Source organism: Tupaia chinensis, unplaced genomic scaffold (genome assembly GCF_000334495.1).
Source record: "Tupaia chinensis unplaced genomic scaffold, TupChi_1.0 Scaffold000416_1, whole genome shotgun sequence".
Lineage (NCBI taxonomy): Eukaryota > Metazoa > Chordata > Mammalia > Scandentia > Tupaiidae > Tupaia > Tupaia belangeri.
In genome coordinates, this window is record NW_006159921.1 from 3,273,123 (window position 1) to 3,292,037 (window position 18,915).

General features: G+C 50.3%; 1 protein-coding gene across 1 annotated transcript in view; it reads left to right on the forward strand.

Moving 5' to 3' along the window:
* Window positions 1–8,278, forward strand: part of TRIM25 (tripartite motif containing 25) — a 23,700-nt gene extending 15,422 nt beyond the window's left edge. Inside the window, exons 5-9 of the mRNA XM_006154666.3 lie at window positions 527–592; window positions 4,865–4,891; window positions 5,241–5,324; window positions 5,397–5,516; window positions 7,081–8,278. Of these exons, the coding sequence (XP_006154728.1) occupies window positions 527–592; window positions 4,865–4,891; window positions 5,241–5,324; window positions 5,397–5,516; window positions 7,081–7,610 (827 nt within the window). The 3' untranslated portion in view covers window positions 7,611–8,278. The remainder of the gene's footprint in view (window positions 1–526; window positions 593–4,864; window positions 4,892–5,240; window positions 5,325–5,396; window positions 5,517–7,080) is intronic.
* The last annotated feature ends 10,637 nt before the right edge of the window (window positions 8,279–18,915 follow it).

The following is an 18,915-nucleotide window of genomic DNA, read 5'->3' on the forward strand; positions in this document are numbered from 1 at the left end:
TTCCTGCTTGGGCCTGGGGGTTTCTGCAGGGGGCTTCTAAAGCAGGTGGGGTGTATTCCATTGTGCTATGTTGGGGCGAAGCTGTCGATGACTGTTCCACAGGAGGAGGAGGAGGAGGAGGGGAGAGAAAAACAGGTGGGAAAGGAACAAACGTTCGCTGAGCCTCCCCTCCACGCCAGGCACCCTGATCTCACTCAGGGGTCACATCCAGCGGGAGTAGGAGGAAGTTTCTCCATTGTTTGCATGAAGAAACGGAAGCTCAAGAGGTCTTAGAGGTCACAGAGCTGGGGGCTGGTAGAGGAAATACTTGACTCTGGCCACATTTTAAGCCAGAGGAAAGAAGGAACACACCCAGCTGGTCGTTCTAGTCCCTGGTTTCCAGCTCTTGTAAACGATCAGGTGGGGAGGCTTCCATCTCCGTGGAAATGGCCTCTCTGTAGACCTTCTGCCTGCCGGCCCATGGCAAGGTTGGTGGGAAAGGGCTACATTAGGGTTAGGGCTAACCTCAACCCCGTCTTCTTCACAGGTGACCCTAAAGAACATGGCCCTGTGCCCACACAAAAAACCACACGTCCTTCGAAGAAGGTTCCCAGTAAGTAGCCCTGCCCCATCCCCGTGGCTACAGCAGGGCTGCGCTGGCTGGTTCCCTGGCTAAGATACTCCCAGGGCTCGCTGCTCCTTCTAGACAGGCTCAGTCAGCCCAGGTCACTGTGAGCCTGCACAGCTGGAGAAGCACTGGTTCCAGGCCCCACACTAGGGGTGCTGAGGGCTGTTGCAGGAGTCTCCTGGGACACATGGGCAGTCTTGTCCTCAGCATCGGGTGCTCAGGCTGTCTGGAACAGTGGACGACTAAAGCCGGCTGGTTGTGAGAAGTGCCGTACCTAAGTCCTGGCACTTGGAGGAGGTTGGCGGTGGTTGTGATAAGCAGAGGCCAGACTTCGTTGGTGGCTTGGTAGCGTTCTGCCTTTGAGTAGTAATGGCTTCTGCCATTGCAGTGCCTCACAACTTGTTTTTGGAGGGACTTTTGCTATAGGTTGTGTGCCTTCACTAAAAAGACAGAGAGAGACAGAGACAGAAAGTGAGAAATCACCCCCTGGGGGGATGGTCACGCCGCAATCCCTTCTCCTCCATTCTCCTCTTGGGATCTTGGGCACATATGCACACGTGCTCGGTGTGAGTTTAAGCCACTGGGTCCAGGACTCGAACCACGGTTGACTATATGGGAGTCCAGTGACATAGCCATTACGCCAACCTCTGGTCTTCCTCACAACCTTTATGACATTGTTGCCTTCCCACATCTTCTGAGCCACTTTAGAAAAATGTTTCCTAATCCCCTCTTTGAAATTTTAATAGCACGTGTATACTGTACATTGGTTTATACATTGTGCTTTTAAAGGTTTATTTATTTCATGAGGTGGTGGGGGGGCAGGTACCTGAGACAGTTGCCCCTGAGAGGGTCTTGTTACCCTACAGTCCCTGCCGCAGCCTCCCAGCCAGCCAGGACCATGGGGCACCCGAGGCCGGGCACATGATACCAGGCCCAGCATGTTCGGGTTGACCTGAGATCTAAACCTAGACCTTCCAGTGGCTTCTGTGTCATACAGTGACACCTATTGTACGTGCCACCTATGTACTGCAGTTTATACATAAAAAGAATAAGATTTTTAAAAATATATTTATTCAGTGTTATTAATTTATTATTCTTCTTCAGTTTGACCAGCGAGAGGCAGAGAAAGAGAGAGAGAGAGAGAGAAGGAGAGTGAGAAAGAAAACCTCCAGGTCCAGGACCTGAACCACAGTCGGCCATGTCAGAGTCCAGCACCTCAACCACCATGCCACCTGCTGGTCCCAACTATTTTTTTAAATTAAATTTGGCTTTTTTTTTTTTTTTTTTTAAGTTTTTTGAGGTATTTGCCACAGGTTGCATGCAGCTGCTAGAGAGAGAGAGAGACAGAAACAGTGAGACGGAAAGTGAGAAATCACTTCCTAGCGGGATGACCACACCCCAATCCCTTCTCCTCCTGTGACCTTAGGCATGCGCGTACATATACCCAGCGTGAGTTCCGAGCCACCAGGTTTGGGGCTCCCACGACAGTGGAAGTCCAGCGACTTAGCTGCTATGGCTTCTGCTGGCCCCATTTATTTAGGTTTTTGTCATAGGGCAAGTGCACTTGCCAGGGAGAGACAGAGAGGGAAAGTAAGAAATCACCTTGCAGGGAGTTGGCCATGCCATAATCCCTTCTTTTTCTCCTCTTGGGATTTTGGGCACACATATGCACATACCTGGCATGAATTTCAAGGTACCAGGTCTAGGACTTGAACCATAGTTGGCCGTGTGGGAGTCAAGCATCGTAACTACCATGCCACCTGCTGACCCCAAGAGTAACATTTGTAACCCTCTCTCAAGAACCAGTTTTTGCACTCTGGGGGCCATATCACCCTCACTGGGATGGTGTGTGCTGTTGATTGGGGAAGGGGAGAAGACTGGTCAGCAGTTTTCTAGGCCATCAAACTTGGTCGATAATGGTAGCTGTGAGCGCCTCCCTGAGGTCTCACTTTGGATGGTCAGGGCATCACTGTGCTGCAGGAGTGAGACAACTGTGGGCTTGTCTGTTTTATTATTTTTTTTTGGAGAGGTTTTTGCTATAGGGCACGTGCGCTTGCCAGACAGATAGAGAGAGACAGAGAGACAGAGAGACAGAAAGCGAGAAGTCACCCCCCCAGGGGGTATGGCCACTCCACAATCCCTTCTCTGTTCTCTTCTCGGGATCTTGGGCACGCACGCACAGGCGCCCAGCATGAGTTTTAAGCCACCGGGTCCAGGACGTGAACCACGGTCGACTACGTGGGAGTCCAGCGACATAGCCATTACGCTAACTGCTGGTCCCTGGGCTTGTCTGTTTTTAGAGTTGGTTGTCAGCTATGCGGTGTCAGTCCCTGAGTGGGGGGTGCAGGTGGCGCAGGGACACTTTCCCTCAGCTGGAAACCATTGTGGGCACTCTGAAGCCGAGGGGATGAGTAGAGGAAGGTACCCTCGGCCTGTCTTCCCCTCACGTCTATTCCCCCGACAGTTCCCTGCCGCTGCCCTGACTGCAGACACCAGTCACACAAATGCATCGTGGTTCTGGCCACCAGGCAGGCCTGTTCTCTGGAGAGGTGGCACTCCAGAAAATCTTTGGAATCATGGCAGTCAAATTTGGGGATTTAATTTTGTATTGAAAGTGGCTCAAAATAGAGCTTGAGATGGGGACATAGGCAAGGAGAGGGTGGACTGGTCAGTGTGGATCATCCCAAGAGTGGCGACCACGGGGGAGGTACCCATGGGTTGGGCTGGCATCATTGCCTGCAGCCTGTTGTCTAAGATGTGGGTCAGAGAGTGGTGGGGTGAGCGGATGAAGTGAGGCAACTCCTGAGGTTAAATGTGACTGCAGGGGAGGAGGAGGCAGCCAGGGGCTGGACGTAGCCAGAGGGCCAGTGGTGGAGGGTGGTAGGAGGGGACAGGGCTTCTCTGGAGGAGAAGGTGTCCTGCAGGAGGGAGTAAGATGCAGAGCTCCCCCTCTACTCCAGTGGGGTGGGAAGGTGGCATAGAGGAACCTGGAGTCTTTCAGCTCACTTGGGTGTGCTTTGGAATCAGTCCGAGGCCTATATAACTCGAATTGCTGGGCTCCGCCCTCTGACTTTCTGATTCAGCAGGTCTGAGGTGGGGCCTGGCCATTGCATTTCCCACGGGTCCCCAGGTGACGCTTAGCGAGCTTTTTAAATTTTTTTTTGGCTGATTTCCTATTTGTTTTCTGTTTTTTAAGAAAAGGTTACTTATTTATTTCATGAGAGAGAGAGCGAGCTAGCAGGAGGCCCCGACAGCGGATGTACCAGTCTGCATAGCCCGCCCCAGCCTCAGCCTGGGTAAGGGGCATGCGGGTTTGTGTTGACATGCCCAGGAAGACTTCAGGACATTGGCCTGCGGCCTTCTTGAGTGGCCCAGCATCCTGGAGCGTGGCGTCAGTTCTATCCCAGCTGTTTTTGTTTGCTTTTCTTCCTTTCATGGAGATTTTATTATTACTATTTTCCAGAAGGTGCATATGTGTTCCAGAGAGAGAGCACGAGAGACAGAAAGAAAGGGAGAAAGCACCCCTGCTGGGGAGTTGCCAGTTGCAAGCTCTCCTTCATTTCCCCATCTGGTCAGGATTTTGAGCACGCATGCATGTATGCTTGGTGTGTGTTTCAAGTCATTGAAGCCGAGACTTGCACTGCAGTCAGCTAAGTGGGATGTGGCTCCCTTAACCACTAGGCTATGGGGTCAGCCCATGGAGATAGTATTTACCTACAGTAAGATACGGAGGTCTTACGTGTGTGCGGTTAGATAAAACGTGACACCTGATACCTATGTTACCATTGGCCAAATCAAAGATCAAGGATTCCCATCACCCCAGAACAGTTCCCTCATGCTCCTTCTGAGTCAGCCCCACCCCCAGCCACTGATGCTGGTTTCCAGGACGACAGATTCATTTTCTTGTTGACCCCTTCTATTTTCCAAGTGAAAACATCAACTTTATTTGTATGAGTCAGATTCATGCAAATGAATGTTTTATGGTCTTTTGAAAATGTCACTTTGTCGTGTTTTGAAAAACTTTAATTCTGGGGGCCAGCAGGTGGTGTGGTGGTTAAAGCAGCTGGACTCCCACATGGCTGGCTGCGGTTCGAGTCCTGGTATGGCAGCTTATTTTCTCACTTTCCTTCTCTCTCTCTCTGGTCAACTTCAAAAAAAAGGAAAAAAAAAAAAAAGAATGACAGTTAATGAAATTAAATAAATAATTCTTTAAAAACATGTGTAAAATACCTTAATTCTGGAAACCTTCTTTTTCAGAAGAAGAAAAGAAACCGAAGAAACCTCGTAAGTTATGCATTTGCATGTCTTCGTGTCTCTCCAGACTGTCTGAGCACAGAACCAAAATCTGGCGGTGAAATTAGACATTCTCACAAGGGTTCTGTGATGGGGCCTGAGCTTGGGCAGGGGGACAGAGATAAATGACTAAGAGGAGTAACTTCAATCATAACTTAGAGGAAGCCATAACATAGGACCGTCGCCCTGTCTGGACTCCCCTGTGATGCCTGGGCTGTTCAGGTGTGTGTGTGTGTGTGTGTGTGTGTGTGTAAGTGGCTCTTTACAGTCAGCTTGGAAGGGAGGAGAGGCCATCAGGTTACCATGTCGCTGACTCACATTTCTCCTCCCTTGTCCCCAGCTGCCACTGCCTTCCCCAGTAAGCTTCCCACCTTTGGAGCACCAGAACAGCTGGTAGATTTAAAACCAGAGTCGTGCACTGCAGGTGAGTTGTTACGGGCAAGGGAAGTGTTGTGTCCACTCTCAGTTTGCCCTGAAAATGGCTGTTTTCTTCCAGGCGCAGCCAACACCCCCACCCCACCAGCCAATGCCAGCACCTCAGAGTCGAACTCGGCGTCTGTTAGAGCGAAGGTGCTGGAGACTTTCTTAACCAAGTCCAGAGCCGAGCTCCTGACGTGTGAGTAGCTTCAGTGATGGCGTGCGTTCCTGGGCCCTCGGTCGCCTCGGGGCAGCCCTGCTTAGCTCCTGGCCTTGGCTCTGTCCAGAGGTCCAGCAGCCTGCTTGGCCAGCCTCTCCCCTTCCCCTGGCCTCTGCTTTGTTGACCTTATTTTCTCTCTCCTGGCAGTCCCTGCCTTTCTTCACCTCCCTTTCTAGCCAGCTTAGTTCTTTGAAACTCTCTCTTGCTGTCCTGTCTCCTTAAACCCAGCTCACCCGTTTCTCTGGACTAGCATCTGTAGCCATCTGCTGGCCCCAGGATGTCTTGTGGAGATCAGATTGCTGGTAGTCCTGTTGCCAGCAGTCCTGCTCCTTTTCTTCTGCCAACGTCCCTGCTGCTCCCAGAGCCACACATATAACTTTCCCACTTGCTGTTACCTGTGTGCCCCTGCCCCCTTCTTCACAGAGAAGAGAAGACACTCTAGGAACAGGCTCCTCATTCTCTCAGTCATTATCATCTCACCTGCATCTGTCTTTTGCCATGTCCCAGCCCCTTCCCCAAGGTTGGTCCCCTGGCCCTGGACTCCGGAATAGCTTTTTTTTTTTGGAGAGATTTTCACTATAGGGCGCGTGCGCTCCCCAGACAGACAGAGAGAGACATACAGACAGAAAGCGAGAAATCACCCCCTGGGGGAATGGTCACGCCGCAATCCCTTCTCCTCCATTCTCCTCTTGGGATCTTGGGCACACATGCACACACACCCGGCGTGAGTTTTAAGCCACCTGGTCCAGGACGTGAACCACGGTCGACTACGTGGGAATCCAGCGACATAGCCATTACGCTAACTGCTGGTTCTCCCAGAATAGCTTTTCACTCTCCTCTGTTCTCTGTTCTTCTTACCTTTCGTTGCATGATCCAGAGTCCAGGCTGTCCATGCAATGCTCCTGCTGCTCTCCCTGCCCCCATGCCTCATCTCCGTGGCCCCACAGCGTGTGCCACCCTTTCAGCAGAGCACAGGGCTCCAAGAGTTGCTGCTGATGGACTTGCCTCACTTGCTGGAGTGTGAGCTCCGTGTGGCTAGGCACCTTGACTCTGGTTTGAGATTGTGCATCTTGCACAGAATCTGGCATTAATCTAGTGCTCAGGAGATAGTTTTGGATAGATGGATAGACAGGTGGGTGACTAATAGATGAACAGATGGCTGGCTGGCTGAACAGAATGGGTGAATGGAGGGATCAGCAGACAGGAATAGATGGATGGGCTAATGTATATATGGGCGGGCAGATGGAAGGATGGATGCAAGGAAGATTGACAGATAAATGAATAGATGAATGAGTAGGTGGATATATGGATGGTTGGGCAGATGGAAGAATGTATGGATGGGTGGATGAGTAGTCAGGTGAATAGGTGGATGGACGAATGGATGCATGGACAGACATATGGATGGGTGGATTAATGGATGGATAGAAGTGTGGGTGGGTGGGTGAATAGAACAGACAAATACATAATACCAGCAAGGGGAGATCTTAAAATGAGAGCACTGTGGGCCCTTCGTAATTGATTCCTTGGGATGATGTCTTCTCAGATTCTGTTAAAGTCATCCTGGACTACAACAGTGCCCACAACAAGGTGGCTCTGCTGGAGACCTATACTGTAGCATCTGTGGCCGATGTGCCTCAGAACTACCGGCCCCACCCCCAGAGGTTCACGTACTGCTCTCAGGTGTTGGGCCTGCACTGCTACAAGAAAGGGATCCAGTACTGGGAGGTGGAGCTGCAGAAGAACAACTTCTGTGGAATCGGCATCTGCTATGGCAGCATGGAACGGCACGGCCCTGAGAGCCGGCTCGGACGCAACAGCTCCTCCTGGTGCGTGGAGTGGTTCAATACCAAGATCTCTGCCTGGCACAACAATGTGGAGAAAACTCTGCCCCCCTCCAAGACCACGCGGGTCGGGGTGCTTCTTAACTGTGACCATGGCTTTGTCATCTTCTTTGCTGTAGCCGACAAGGTCCACCTGATGTATAAGTTCAAGGTAGACTTTACCGAAGCTGTGTACCCAGCCTTCTGGGTATTCTCTGCTGGTGCCACGCTCTCCATCTGCCCCCCCAAGTAGGCAGGCATGGACACTTGGCCTGTGGGGTGTCCAGGACTCTAGGGAAAGTGCTGTAGATGGAGTTTTCTTGGAAGAACTTCCTTGAGAGTCCCAGGGGTTAGGAGGATGGGAGGCGGATTTATGGGTGAGGAGGGAGATGGGTAAGAGGAGGGATTTGGCCAGGAAAGGGGTAGGAGAGGTTGTGTTGTGGGTGAGGCATTTCTGCCTCCTGGTGCCACCTCCCCTCCCACTGTTCTGGGAGATCTCCAGGCTGCTGAGCACTGGGGAGTAATGACATTAGCACCCCTTTCTCTTATAGAAAATCTGCAGCCACTGTAGGTTCTTCTTTAGCCACTTGGTGAAATCCCTTTGCTGTCATGGACAACCTTCAGATCTTGGTGATTACTCACTAAACAATTTTTTTTTTTAAATTTCAAAGTCATTGAACTTTAATATTAGGCACCGTCCACACCCACGGGTTGGGGCTCAGCCTCCTGGTTATTATCTGTACTTGAGAGAACACCCCCAGCAAGTCTCTAGTCAGACCAGAGTTTCCCAAAGAAGTGTGTCCTTTTCCCTCACTGAAAAACAGCCCTGCTTCCCTTCCTGTTCTGCTCACCCCATTACATTACCCCATTGATTTAAAACTGTTTCTTTGAACATAAACATTTTAATGCTTCAAACCATGATGGATGAGCATGTGCTGAGATTATAATTCAAGGTCAAGGTGACCCAGGTCCAGTTTGGCTGGAAATCCCTCCCACAGCCAAATGGCATGAGAGGTACCTTGATCAAGACTCTGGCTCGAGGTCTTGCTTCCCGTAGCTGAGGCTATGGGGTGAGGCATTGAGACCCTACGGGGTGGGCAAGAAGGACCCTGATTGGGTTGGCAGCAGCATGGTGGCTTTGTCATTGTTAGGTTCTTGTCTAACAGTCCCAGGCATAGTCTCCCCATGATACTGGCCTGGCTGGCACATATGCCACTGTACCAGGTAGCTGAAGCCAGCTCTCATGCAGACAGGCCATGCCCCAGAGACTATACTGGATCACCTGCTGGGGTGACTGCTTACAGCCAAAAGGGCCTTCTGGTCGACCCCGTGGGAATCAGCAACATTTGTGATCATCCCTGGCCACAGGCTGTAGACCCAGCACTGACCCTTGCAGGAGTCAGATGTCTGTCTGCTCTAGACTCTTCTGCTGTCTTCCTTGTTTGAGTCAATCCCAGATGCTCACATTGACTGGGCTAGAGTCAGGAAGACTTGAAGGGCCAGGGAGACAGCAAAGCTAAGCGGGGTCAGTCCAGCAGCTGTTTTCCCAGCAGTGTTTCTGTGCAGTGAAAATAACCCAGTGTTCAGGGGCAGGAGTGAGTGGAATGCTGGTGCTGTTTTCCCTGCAGTGTTTTTGTGCAGTGAAAATAACCCAGTCCACAGTGGCAGGAGTGAATGGATTGCTGATGTTTCCCCAAGTTCCTTATATCCTGATGCTGGCAGGTTGTAAGTTCCTGTCCTGAAAGTGAGGAATGTACCCTCTTGTAGAGAACCAAGCCCAGCAGCATTTTTCTAAGCTGAGGGTTGTGCTCAGGCTTGCTATAGTCTGAAAAGAGGTCACCACTGGGGAAGTGGTAATCCCAGACCTTTTGCTATGGATATTTGAAAATTTAATGCATCTCAGGCCTTGTGCTGGAATTCCAGGGTGCTCTAATTATGCTCAGAGCACTTGGTATTCCTGACAGATGTAAGATCTGTCTAATCTCCCATCAAGGACTTTCAATTCCTTAGGAGGGAGATGATCTTTGAAGGGACAATGTCCCTGCCATAGGTGACATGTGGTCTTTAAGAACTTTCTTCCTTCACTGCTTGGAAGAAGAGTGCTTTGGTGATTCTTCTCTGCTTTCGAAAATGGTCAGAAGCATCGTCACTGATCTTCTGAAGCAGAAGCCTTGTCTGAAGCCAATTCGTACTTGGGAAACAGCTAGGCTTACAGGAGTAGAACGCCAAAGGTGAGAGCACGGTTACTGCTGTGCTTCTCTTCTGCAGAAAGGGGGCAGCAGAGAGGGCTCCTCCCTGAGCGTGAGTCACTGTTAGGAGAGTCTAGTGGGTAACCAAGGCCGAGCCCTGCACCAGGTGCTTTGGAGTTGCAGACTGAAGAGTGCGCCCTGAGGTCTGAGCCATTCAGTGGGCAATGGTTACCTCGCCTTGCAGGGTGGCTGCACAACCCTGGAGTTCCAGAGTGGGCAGGACCTCTGTATCCCTTTGCCTTCTCTCACTTTGCAGACTATGTCATATGGGAAGGTAGTGGGTGACCCTGTCCACCGGTCTTGCCATTCCATCACAGAGGAGATGCCTCATTGCACATGTGAGAGCAGAACCCTGGTATCTTGGGGGAGTATCAGAAATTCTCAGAAACATGAAACACTATCCTAGACCCAGATTCCAGGGCTTGCCTCAGTCCCTCGGGCATGATTAACCAGAGATCAGGGTCAAGTATGTGTTACTCAAAAAAAATTTTTTTTGAGTTTTTTTTTTTTTTTTGCTATAGAGTGTGTGTGCTCGCCAGAAAGACAGAAATCACCTACCAGAGGGGATGGCCGTGCCGCAATACCTTCTCCATTTTCCTCTTGGGATCTTGGGCATGCACGCACACGCTCCCGGCCAGTTTAAACCGGGACTCGAACCGCAGTTGACTACATGGGAGTCCAGCGACATAGCCCTTATGCCAACTGCTGGTCCCTGTATTATTCAGAATTGATCAGCTGATTATTTCTGTTTTTAATGACTCTGAAATCTATCTGTGATCTGTAACTAGTATTGAAATGTTATCTTTTACTTTATTTCAGACTATTGACTTTAATTGATGAGGAGTATTGGAGCTATTATTTCTTTTATAAATTTTAAAAAATACTCTTTAGACCTGATTATGTAAGGAGATAGTCACAACCGCAGACAGAACCAGAGCTGGCCTACACGCCTCTGCAACTTCGGGCGTGACCTAAAGTGGTGTGTGGCGTTCCTTCTTACATCTCAGTGCGGGTAGAAAACGTTCCTTGTCCGTCACGCTAGAGTCAACAGACAAAGCATCCACCTCAACGGGCTACTGCCCAGGGGCCTCTGCTTGCCCAGGCCCCACTCAGGGGTTGAGATTTCAGCAAACCCGTGGCCCACCGGAGGCTCCCCGTGGCTGCAGCACTGCCTCTGGAAGCTTTTGCTAAAGGACTTTTAGACTGATCGGGTGTCTGGGCTGTGCTTTGGACACTGAGGATAAGGGGGGTGAGGGTAGGGAGAAGGGGCGGGAGTAGAAGCGAGTGTTGACTATTACACAGACAGTGGAACAGGGATGGAATGTGAGGGTTCATTAGTTTATTCCTCTACCATTGTATATATTTAAATTGTTCTGTAATAAAAAAAAAAAAAAGTTTAAAAGGGAAATAAAAAACAGCCCAGGCTGGCAATGGGTCCTGTTCAGTGGATTTTATCCTTGTTTGAATTGGGGCTAGAGTTGCAAGCGATGTGGATTTGAGCTTATCCTGTAACAAAGAATGTTGGCCTTTGTCTCTGGTTCCTGGGGGTTGGTAGGGGAGACTTTAAATCCTTGAGATTTTCCACGTAATATGACTGCCCCGTGGATCACACCTGAGTTTATGCTAAGAGATGAGGTGGCTCAGAACCGGGGCTGGTCACTAGAAAGACCACCCATGTGATTAGAGGATTGGGGTTTTGAGGTAGCCTGACCTCTGGGGAAGAAGAGGTGAGGGGCTGGAGACTGACTTTAGTCACCCATAATTCACTCATACGTATATAAATGAAACCCTACTAAAAGCTCGGGACACTGAAGCTCAGTGTAGCTTCCTTGTTGGCGAGCGTGTTGATGTGCGGGGACAGAGGTTTGCCCTGATTCCACGAGAGGAGGGCACGGAAGCGCCGTGTTTGAGGCCCTCCCAGATTCTCTTAATTTGATCCGTACCCTTCATAATAAAACTGTAATTGCGCGGCACTGTGCTGAATTCTGTGGTTTCTGGGGAACTGTTGAACTTGAGGTTGGTTGTGGTAACCTCCTGGCAAGTACAAGTGGCTTGGGGCCCCTCCCCACCAAGTGCACTGATGGGAGGGCAGTCCTGTTGGGGATTGTATCCTCTAACCTGAGGTGAATGATGGAACCCCAGGTGATTAGTGTCATGGCTGTCACAGAACAGCACTTGGTGCAGAAGATCTGGGGTACTGCAAACTTCGAATAAGGATGCTGTCAGAATAAAACACTGTTCTTAGGGGCCAGCCGATGATGGCATGGCGGTTATGTCACTGGACTCCCTCATGGCTGACTGTGGTTCAAGTCCCACAACCAGCGGCTTTAAAACTCACACTGGGCTTGTGTGGGTGCGTGCCAAGATCCCAGGAGGAGAATGGAAAAGAAGGGATTCTCCAGGAGGAGAATGGAAAAGGAGGGATTCCAGCGTGGCTATCCCCCCTGGGAGGTGATTTCTCACTTTCTGTCTGTCTCCCTGGTGAGTGCATGTGTCCTATAACAGAAATCTCTCCAAAAACAAAACAAAATACTGTTTTTTTTTTTTTTTTTTGAGAGGTTTTTGCTATAGGGGTATTCACTCACCAGACAGAGACAGAGAGAGAGAAAGCAAGAAATCACCCCCCAGGGGGGACGGCCATGCCGCAATCCCTTCTCCTCCATTCTCCTCTCTGGATCTTGGGCATGCACACACACGTGCCCGGTGTGAGTTTTAAGCCACCAGGTCCAGGACTCGAACCATGGCCAACTACGTGGGAGTCTAGCGACATAGCCATTACGCTAACTGCTGGTCCCCAAAACATTGTTCTTAATGTGAGTGTCCCAAATTTCTTCTCCCATATGAATCCCCATGATTTAATAACCTGGGTTTTGTTCTTTCTCATCCCTAACCCTTTTGCAGGTTTTTCTTTCTCACTGTTACACCGCATCTACAGACCTGTCCTCCCATTCAGAGGTGTCACAACAGAAGTGCCCCAGTGTAAGTTCACCACAGCAGTTTAGTGGCTTTTCCACAAAGCAAAGCGCAGCTGAGTGCACGTGCGGTGCGGGCGATTTTTAAGCTCTGCAGTACTCGCGAATACTGTACTCTCTTGTGGACCTTGCACATCGGTTTCTCACCAGTCCCCAGGCAGTCTTGAAATGCCATTGCATCATAAAAAAAGGGGGGATTCCCCAACCATGATTGACCTGGAAGTAGTACTCTACCTGCATTTTATTGTAGGCCAATCCCAATGCATAAAAAAAAGCAAACAAAAACAAAAAAACGTCTAAGAGTGAAGTTGGGGGCAGCCGGTGGTGCTGGATTCCCACGTGGCTGACTGCAGTTTGAGTCCTGGATCTCGTGGCTTGGGGGTCACACTGGGCATGTGTGCATGTACACCTAAGGTCCCAGGAGGAGAGGGGGTTACGGTGTGGCCAAATCACCTGGGAGATGATTTCTCACTTTCCCTCTTTCTGTCTCTCTATGGCAAAAACCTTAAAAAAAAAAAAAAAGTGAAGGGGACTGGAAGGGATTCAGTAAGAAAGGCTAGTTGAGAAGGGATAATTTGGAATGAATGCACAGAATAAGACGGGTCCCTTTGTTCATGTTTCTGTGTGTTGGCCTTGATTCTGTCACTGCCGTGGAAGTCAGGGCATTTCCCGTTTGGGTTAAAGTCCAGCAAACCTCTACCTAGGCGCTAGGCCAATAAACAATGCAGAGAACACTGAGCAGGTACACGAATCCCCCTTGTTCTAGAGCTAACAGAGCTCATGTAACTTAGTTAATGTGTCACCAGGTCCCGTCACTGCTTCCATGGAAACACTCCTGACGAGTGGATCACAAGATGTTTTCCAGGGACGTGAGGGCAGCGCCTCCGCTGGGCTAAGATGGTTCAGTCATTTGAGACCATCAGACCCTCCAGGTCACGATGATGTCATTTCTCTGGACACCATGTGAGGAAACATGACTGCCTACTGAGGCTCACTTCACCTTTTCTCACCAGTCACGTTCACCTGCTCCCCCAGTTGCCTTCTTTGCGTTGTTTATAAGCCAGAGGGTGTGTGTACATGCCAGAGAGAGACGGGGAGAGAGCGTGCGCCCTCCCCAAGGGGGCGCGGCCATGCTGCGGTCTTCACTTGTCCATCCTCCTAGGATTTGGGACATGCATGCGTACGCGTGCGGACAGGCTCCCACCAGTTGCCTCTTTTACAATTCCTCAAATCCTCAGGGTCCGGGGCCAGCAAGCAGCGTAATGGCTAAATGTTGGATTCCTACTGCTCAATAGTGGTTTGGGTCCCGGACCAGGCGGCCTAAACCTCATGCTGGCGCATGTGTGTGTACCGGCCTGCTATCCTGAGAGGAGATGGAGGAGGAGGGGTTGTGGCATGGCAGTCCCCCTGGGGGTAATTTCTCGCTCTCTGTTTCTGGCGAGCACATGTACCTCAAAAACAAAAATTTCTTTCTTTTTTTATTTGTAGAGGTTTTTGCTATAGGGCATGTGCGTGTACCAGAAAGGCAGAGAGAGACAGAAAGCGAGAAATCACCCCCCGGGGGGATGGCCATGCCGCAATCCCTTCTCCTCCATTCTCCTCTTGGGATCTTGGGCACACACGCACACGTGCCCGGCGTGAGTTTAAGCCACCGGGTACAGGACTCGAACCGCGGTCGACTACATGGGAGTCCAGCGACATAGCCATTACGCTAACTGCTGGTCCCAAAAGCAAAAATTTCTTAAAAAATAAAATCTCAAGACCACTCCCTTGCTGTGGGAAGATGAGTTCGAGATTTTGATCTTCAGGCTCCACACTGGGCTACCTTGTGAATTCTGCTTTCCTCTGTTGTAACTCTTAACTACTGTGCCACCTGCTGGCCCTATCTTGTTTCAACTTTAAAAGAAGAATCTGGGCCAGCAGATGGCATGGTGGTTAAGATACCTGGATCCCACATGTCGGCCGCGTGGTTCAAGTCCCAAACCGGGTGGCTTGAAAAGCGCTGGGCATGTGTGCCTAGAATACTGAGAGGAGAATAGAGAAGGGGTTGCAGTGTAACATGTCTCTTGGGGAGGATGCTCTCGTGTTCCCTCTCTGCTTCCAGTGAGCATACATGCCCTGTAGCAAACAAACAAACAAAAAACAACCACAAACCAAAAATCAAACCAGCAGGGCTCAAGTGTGAAAAGCCCCAAATAAATGGCACAGTAATGACTTGTCTAACTTTGTCAGAGACCTGGGTGTTTTGCCCAAGTGTTTCAGGTAACCAGAGCTTACTTCTCTTCCCCTATTTAAACAAACAAAAATCATATATTGGGTCGTCGGAAAGGTCATGACTTATTTTTCTACGTGTTCTATGTATGCAAAAATGCATCATGACTTTTCCGACAACCCGATAGGTATGTGTGTATGTATAAGTTTCTTCATTTACTTCTCCCATGAGTGGGGGAGAGAGAGAGGTGGCACTCCCATGAGGTCTCAATGCCATGACCACCTCCAGCCCTGGGTCACAGAGCTGCACGTGCGCACATGCCTGGAGGACTCAGGGAGGTCTTTAGACGTGGCCTCAGGACCTTCCCAGTGAGTCAGCTCCACGGAGCACTGCACTTCTCTTGTTTGTTTTTGCCATGGTACACATGTACTCACCAGAGAGAGAGAGAGAGAGAAAGAGAGAGAAAATGAGATGTCGCCCCCCCAGGGAAAGGCCATACCACAGTCTCTTTTCCATTCTCTTCCGGGCAGTCATATGCATGTGCCTGGCATGGTTTTCAAGTCACCAGGTCCAAGATTCGAACTCTGCAGTTGGTCACCTGGGATCTAGTGGCTTAACTTTCATGCCATCTGCTGCCCCCACTTCATTGCTGTGCCACCTCCAGCCTCCCCCTTACCATTGACACTTTATAGAGCACTCGTGACTTAACTCTAAGAAAGGACTGTTAAAGTTTTAGTACCTCTTTATACAAGACCGAAAAGAATTAGTGCTGTTTTCTTTTTAGGTATGTTTATATTTTTGCCTAAAGTTCAGATGGGGTGGAGAAATGGAGAAGGGACTGTGATGTGACCATACCCCATTGGGTGGGGGTGCTTTCCCTGTCTCTCCTCTCTGTCTCTCTCTAGTGAGCACACATGCTCCCTGACCACAAAACTATGAAATGCAAATGAAGACGTTTGTGTGTCTGTGTCCCTGTACGTGGTCACGACACAGTTTTGCGCTCATCTACGGGCGGCGCTTTGTGCTAAGAATGGCAGGCCCACCTGCGGGGTGGGGCGGTTCTGTTTTGCTTTTTCCTCCTGGCTCATGAGACATCACTCTTCCGTCTGATCACTGCACTCGGAGTCAGATTGCTTTAAACCTGTGCCGCACGTGACCCGTCACTGCTGTGTGCCTGGAAGACAGTCATCGCAAACGAAGCACAGTGCTGCTGGGCACTGCTTCCCTCCTCCAGGAACCAGCATCTCTTCAGGGGATGAGAGGAGACTAGAAGGGGTACCTCCAGCCTTATAGCAAGGCGGGGAACACAAAGGTCAAACGTAGAGGTCAGAATTCCATCCCGTTTTTCCCTCTTCCTTGTATTTTCCATGTCTCCCTTCCTGTCAGATACTTCTCCCTTGGGGGGGCTGTTAATCATGCCCCCATACTCCTTATCCTTAACAAAGCAACAATGTTCGTGGAAAACCCCACCAATCGCGAAATCCAGCATGGTGGAGGGCCACTTTCCCAGATCCTGAGCATTTTCTGCTGTTCTTCCAGAAATGTCTCTTTCCTCCTGAAGTGAGAGTGCTGGGTGAGCAGGCCCGACACCTGTGCTGGTTCTTGTCCGCCACTCAGGAATAATGAGAGATGTGGACACAGAAGGGAGTGGCAAAGTGGAGTTTATTGAAGGAGGGAAGGGAGAACAGAGCTCCCAAGCCAGGAGGGGTCCCAAATGGGTTGCTGAAGAGGAGCTGGAGGTGAGGGGTTTTTCATCTAGTAGTTGGAGCAATGGGCTGGCTTTCTGATAAGGAAGTGAGCTTTAGGAAATCATTACAGGGTAGTTCCACGGTTCGCCTGAGTGATTTATGACCCTATTCTTTGTGTGGTCAGGGACCAGAGCGTCCTGTACTTCTTGTTGGAATAAAGACTGCGCCCTGAGCTTCAGTGGCTTTGAGATCCAGTGCAGCTTTCGGCGTGAAGACAGCCTTTGTGGCTCCCTCTTGGGCCTTCACCCTGTCTGTGTGCGCAATATTCTTGTCTCCTGCCTTATTAGCAAGGAGTCATGAATTCTTTAGAGACATGGAAAAGGGATGTGTATTTTTTTTTTTTTTGAGAGGTTTTTGCTATAAGGCACGTGCGCTTGCCAGCCACACAGAGAGAGACAAGAGAGATAGAAAGCGAGAAATCACGCCCCAGGGGGAATGGCCACGCCACAATCCCTTCTCCTCCATTCTCCTCTCGGGACCTTGGGCACGCACGCACACACGCCTGGTGTGAGTTTAAGCCACCGGGTCCGGGACTCGAACCACGGTTGACTACGTGGGAGTCCAGCGACATAGCCATTACACTAACTGCTGGTTCCCAAGCGATGTGTATTATGCATGAACTAGACCATACAGGAAAAGCTCTGACTTCATTAAAAAGCAAAGCACAGTGACTTCCTTTGGGAGGTCCCTACCCTATCTGCCTGTAAGTGGGGTCTACCTCCTATGTCACTCCTGCGCCTGTATGCTCCATGGCTGCCTGCCTGCAATTCTGGCGAGCCCCACCTGACACAAGTGGGCTTCCTATTGATTTTAGTCCCTAGTCTTTGAGCTGTCCCTGCTGACACTGGGAAAGGAAAACGCCCTGCCCAAATGACAGACTCAGGAGCAAAAAACACTTATTTGAAGCCACAAAGTGTTTACAGCCGCACAGCCATGGTGAACACAGCACACTCCGAGGCCTTGAAGCCAGGACCAGCAGCACACAGCGGTGGCTCAGTCGTCCCGTCACCTCTCTTCCAAAGACTGCAAATCTGCGCCTTCAGTTCCCACCAGGCTGATCAGTTCTGCAAGAACGTCCCAGTGTAGCTTTATAGTCTGTGTATTTAAAATCAGGATTACCGTCTGTTTCTCAAACCCAGCTCTCACTGCTGTGGGGGGACAGCTCTGCCATGCGGTTGTGGGGGATCCTACACGTATCCACTCAGGCAAGGGTCTGGCTTGTGGCTTATCTGCGTGCTGGCACAAGGCCTTGCGATCCTCCAGGCGTGGGAGGCTGGGAGCTTTGCAGGGAGCTGCCATAAGGCTGTCTGCCATTCGCTTCCTTGTCTCCCCTGGGAAACTGTAAGGAGTTTCTCAGCTCGTGGGGTTCTGGTTACGCAGGGGAGTTTCTCCCCTGGCCCCCTCAGAATAGAGCTTCAAAATATCAAACCCTCAGTCTAGAATGAGCCCTCAGCAACGGGATGCCCCGCACGACTTACAATGCAGTCATCAATCCCTTGCTTTGGCATGTGAGACAAAAAAAATCGCAGAGAAGTGGTACCCGTGGCTTATTCTTTTGCTGACTAGACGCAATACAGTTAAAAAGTGGCTCCTTGTAACTTTACTGCTTCAAGCACTTGGCCTTGAATGCGCGAGGTTGGCACCTGTGCTTTCCCATTTCATTCTTCCTCATTACAAGAGGGTGCACGGACTTCCGGGAGAGAGAGAGAAAGCACCCTCCAGTGGGGTGTTCACACGCCGTCCCTTCCCCTTTATTTATACACCTTGTTGGGATTTTAGGCACTCATGCACATGTACCCAGTGTTTTTCAAGCTGCCGAGGCTTGGATTCGAACAGCAGTTGGCCACAGGGGACCCAGTCACCTAAACAACAGGCAATGGGGCCAGCCCGGCACACTTCTCCATTTCTATTATCCATGTGGAGTGTGTTCAAGTATCGATCGAATAACTCATTTTTCCAAGGCTCAAATACTGAGGGGCTACTTAACCTTTGCCCTGAGGTATTCTACCTCTCGACTTGCCTATCCTTGCTCCATGAAGGTCTTTATTTCTACTCTTGGACTAGCCTTCCTCCAATCCTTCCCCTTACAATGCACTCCCCACTGTTCCCAGAAGATTTTTTTTTTTTTGGAGAGGTTTTTTGCTATAGGGCACGTGTGCTCGCCAGAAAGAGAGAGACAGAGAAACAGAAAGCGAGAAATCACCCCCCAGGGGGGATGGCCATGCCGCAGTCCCATTTTCTTCTCGGGATCTTGGGCACTCACGCACACGTGCCCGGCGTGAGTTTAAGTCACTGGGTCCGGGACTCGAACCATGGTCTACTACATGGGAGTCCAGCGACATAGCCATTACGCTAACTGCTAGTCCCAGGATCTTTT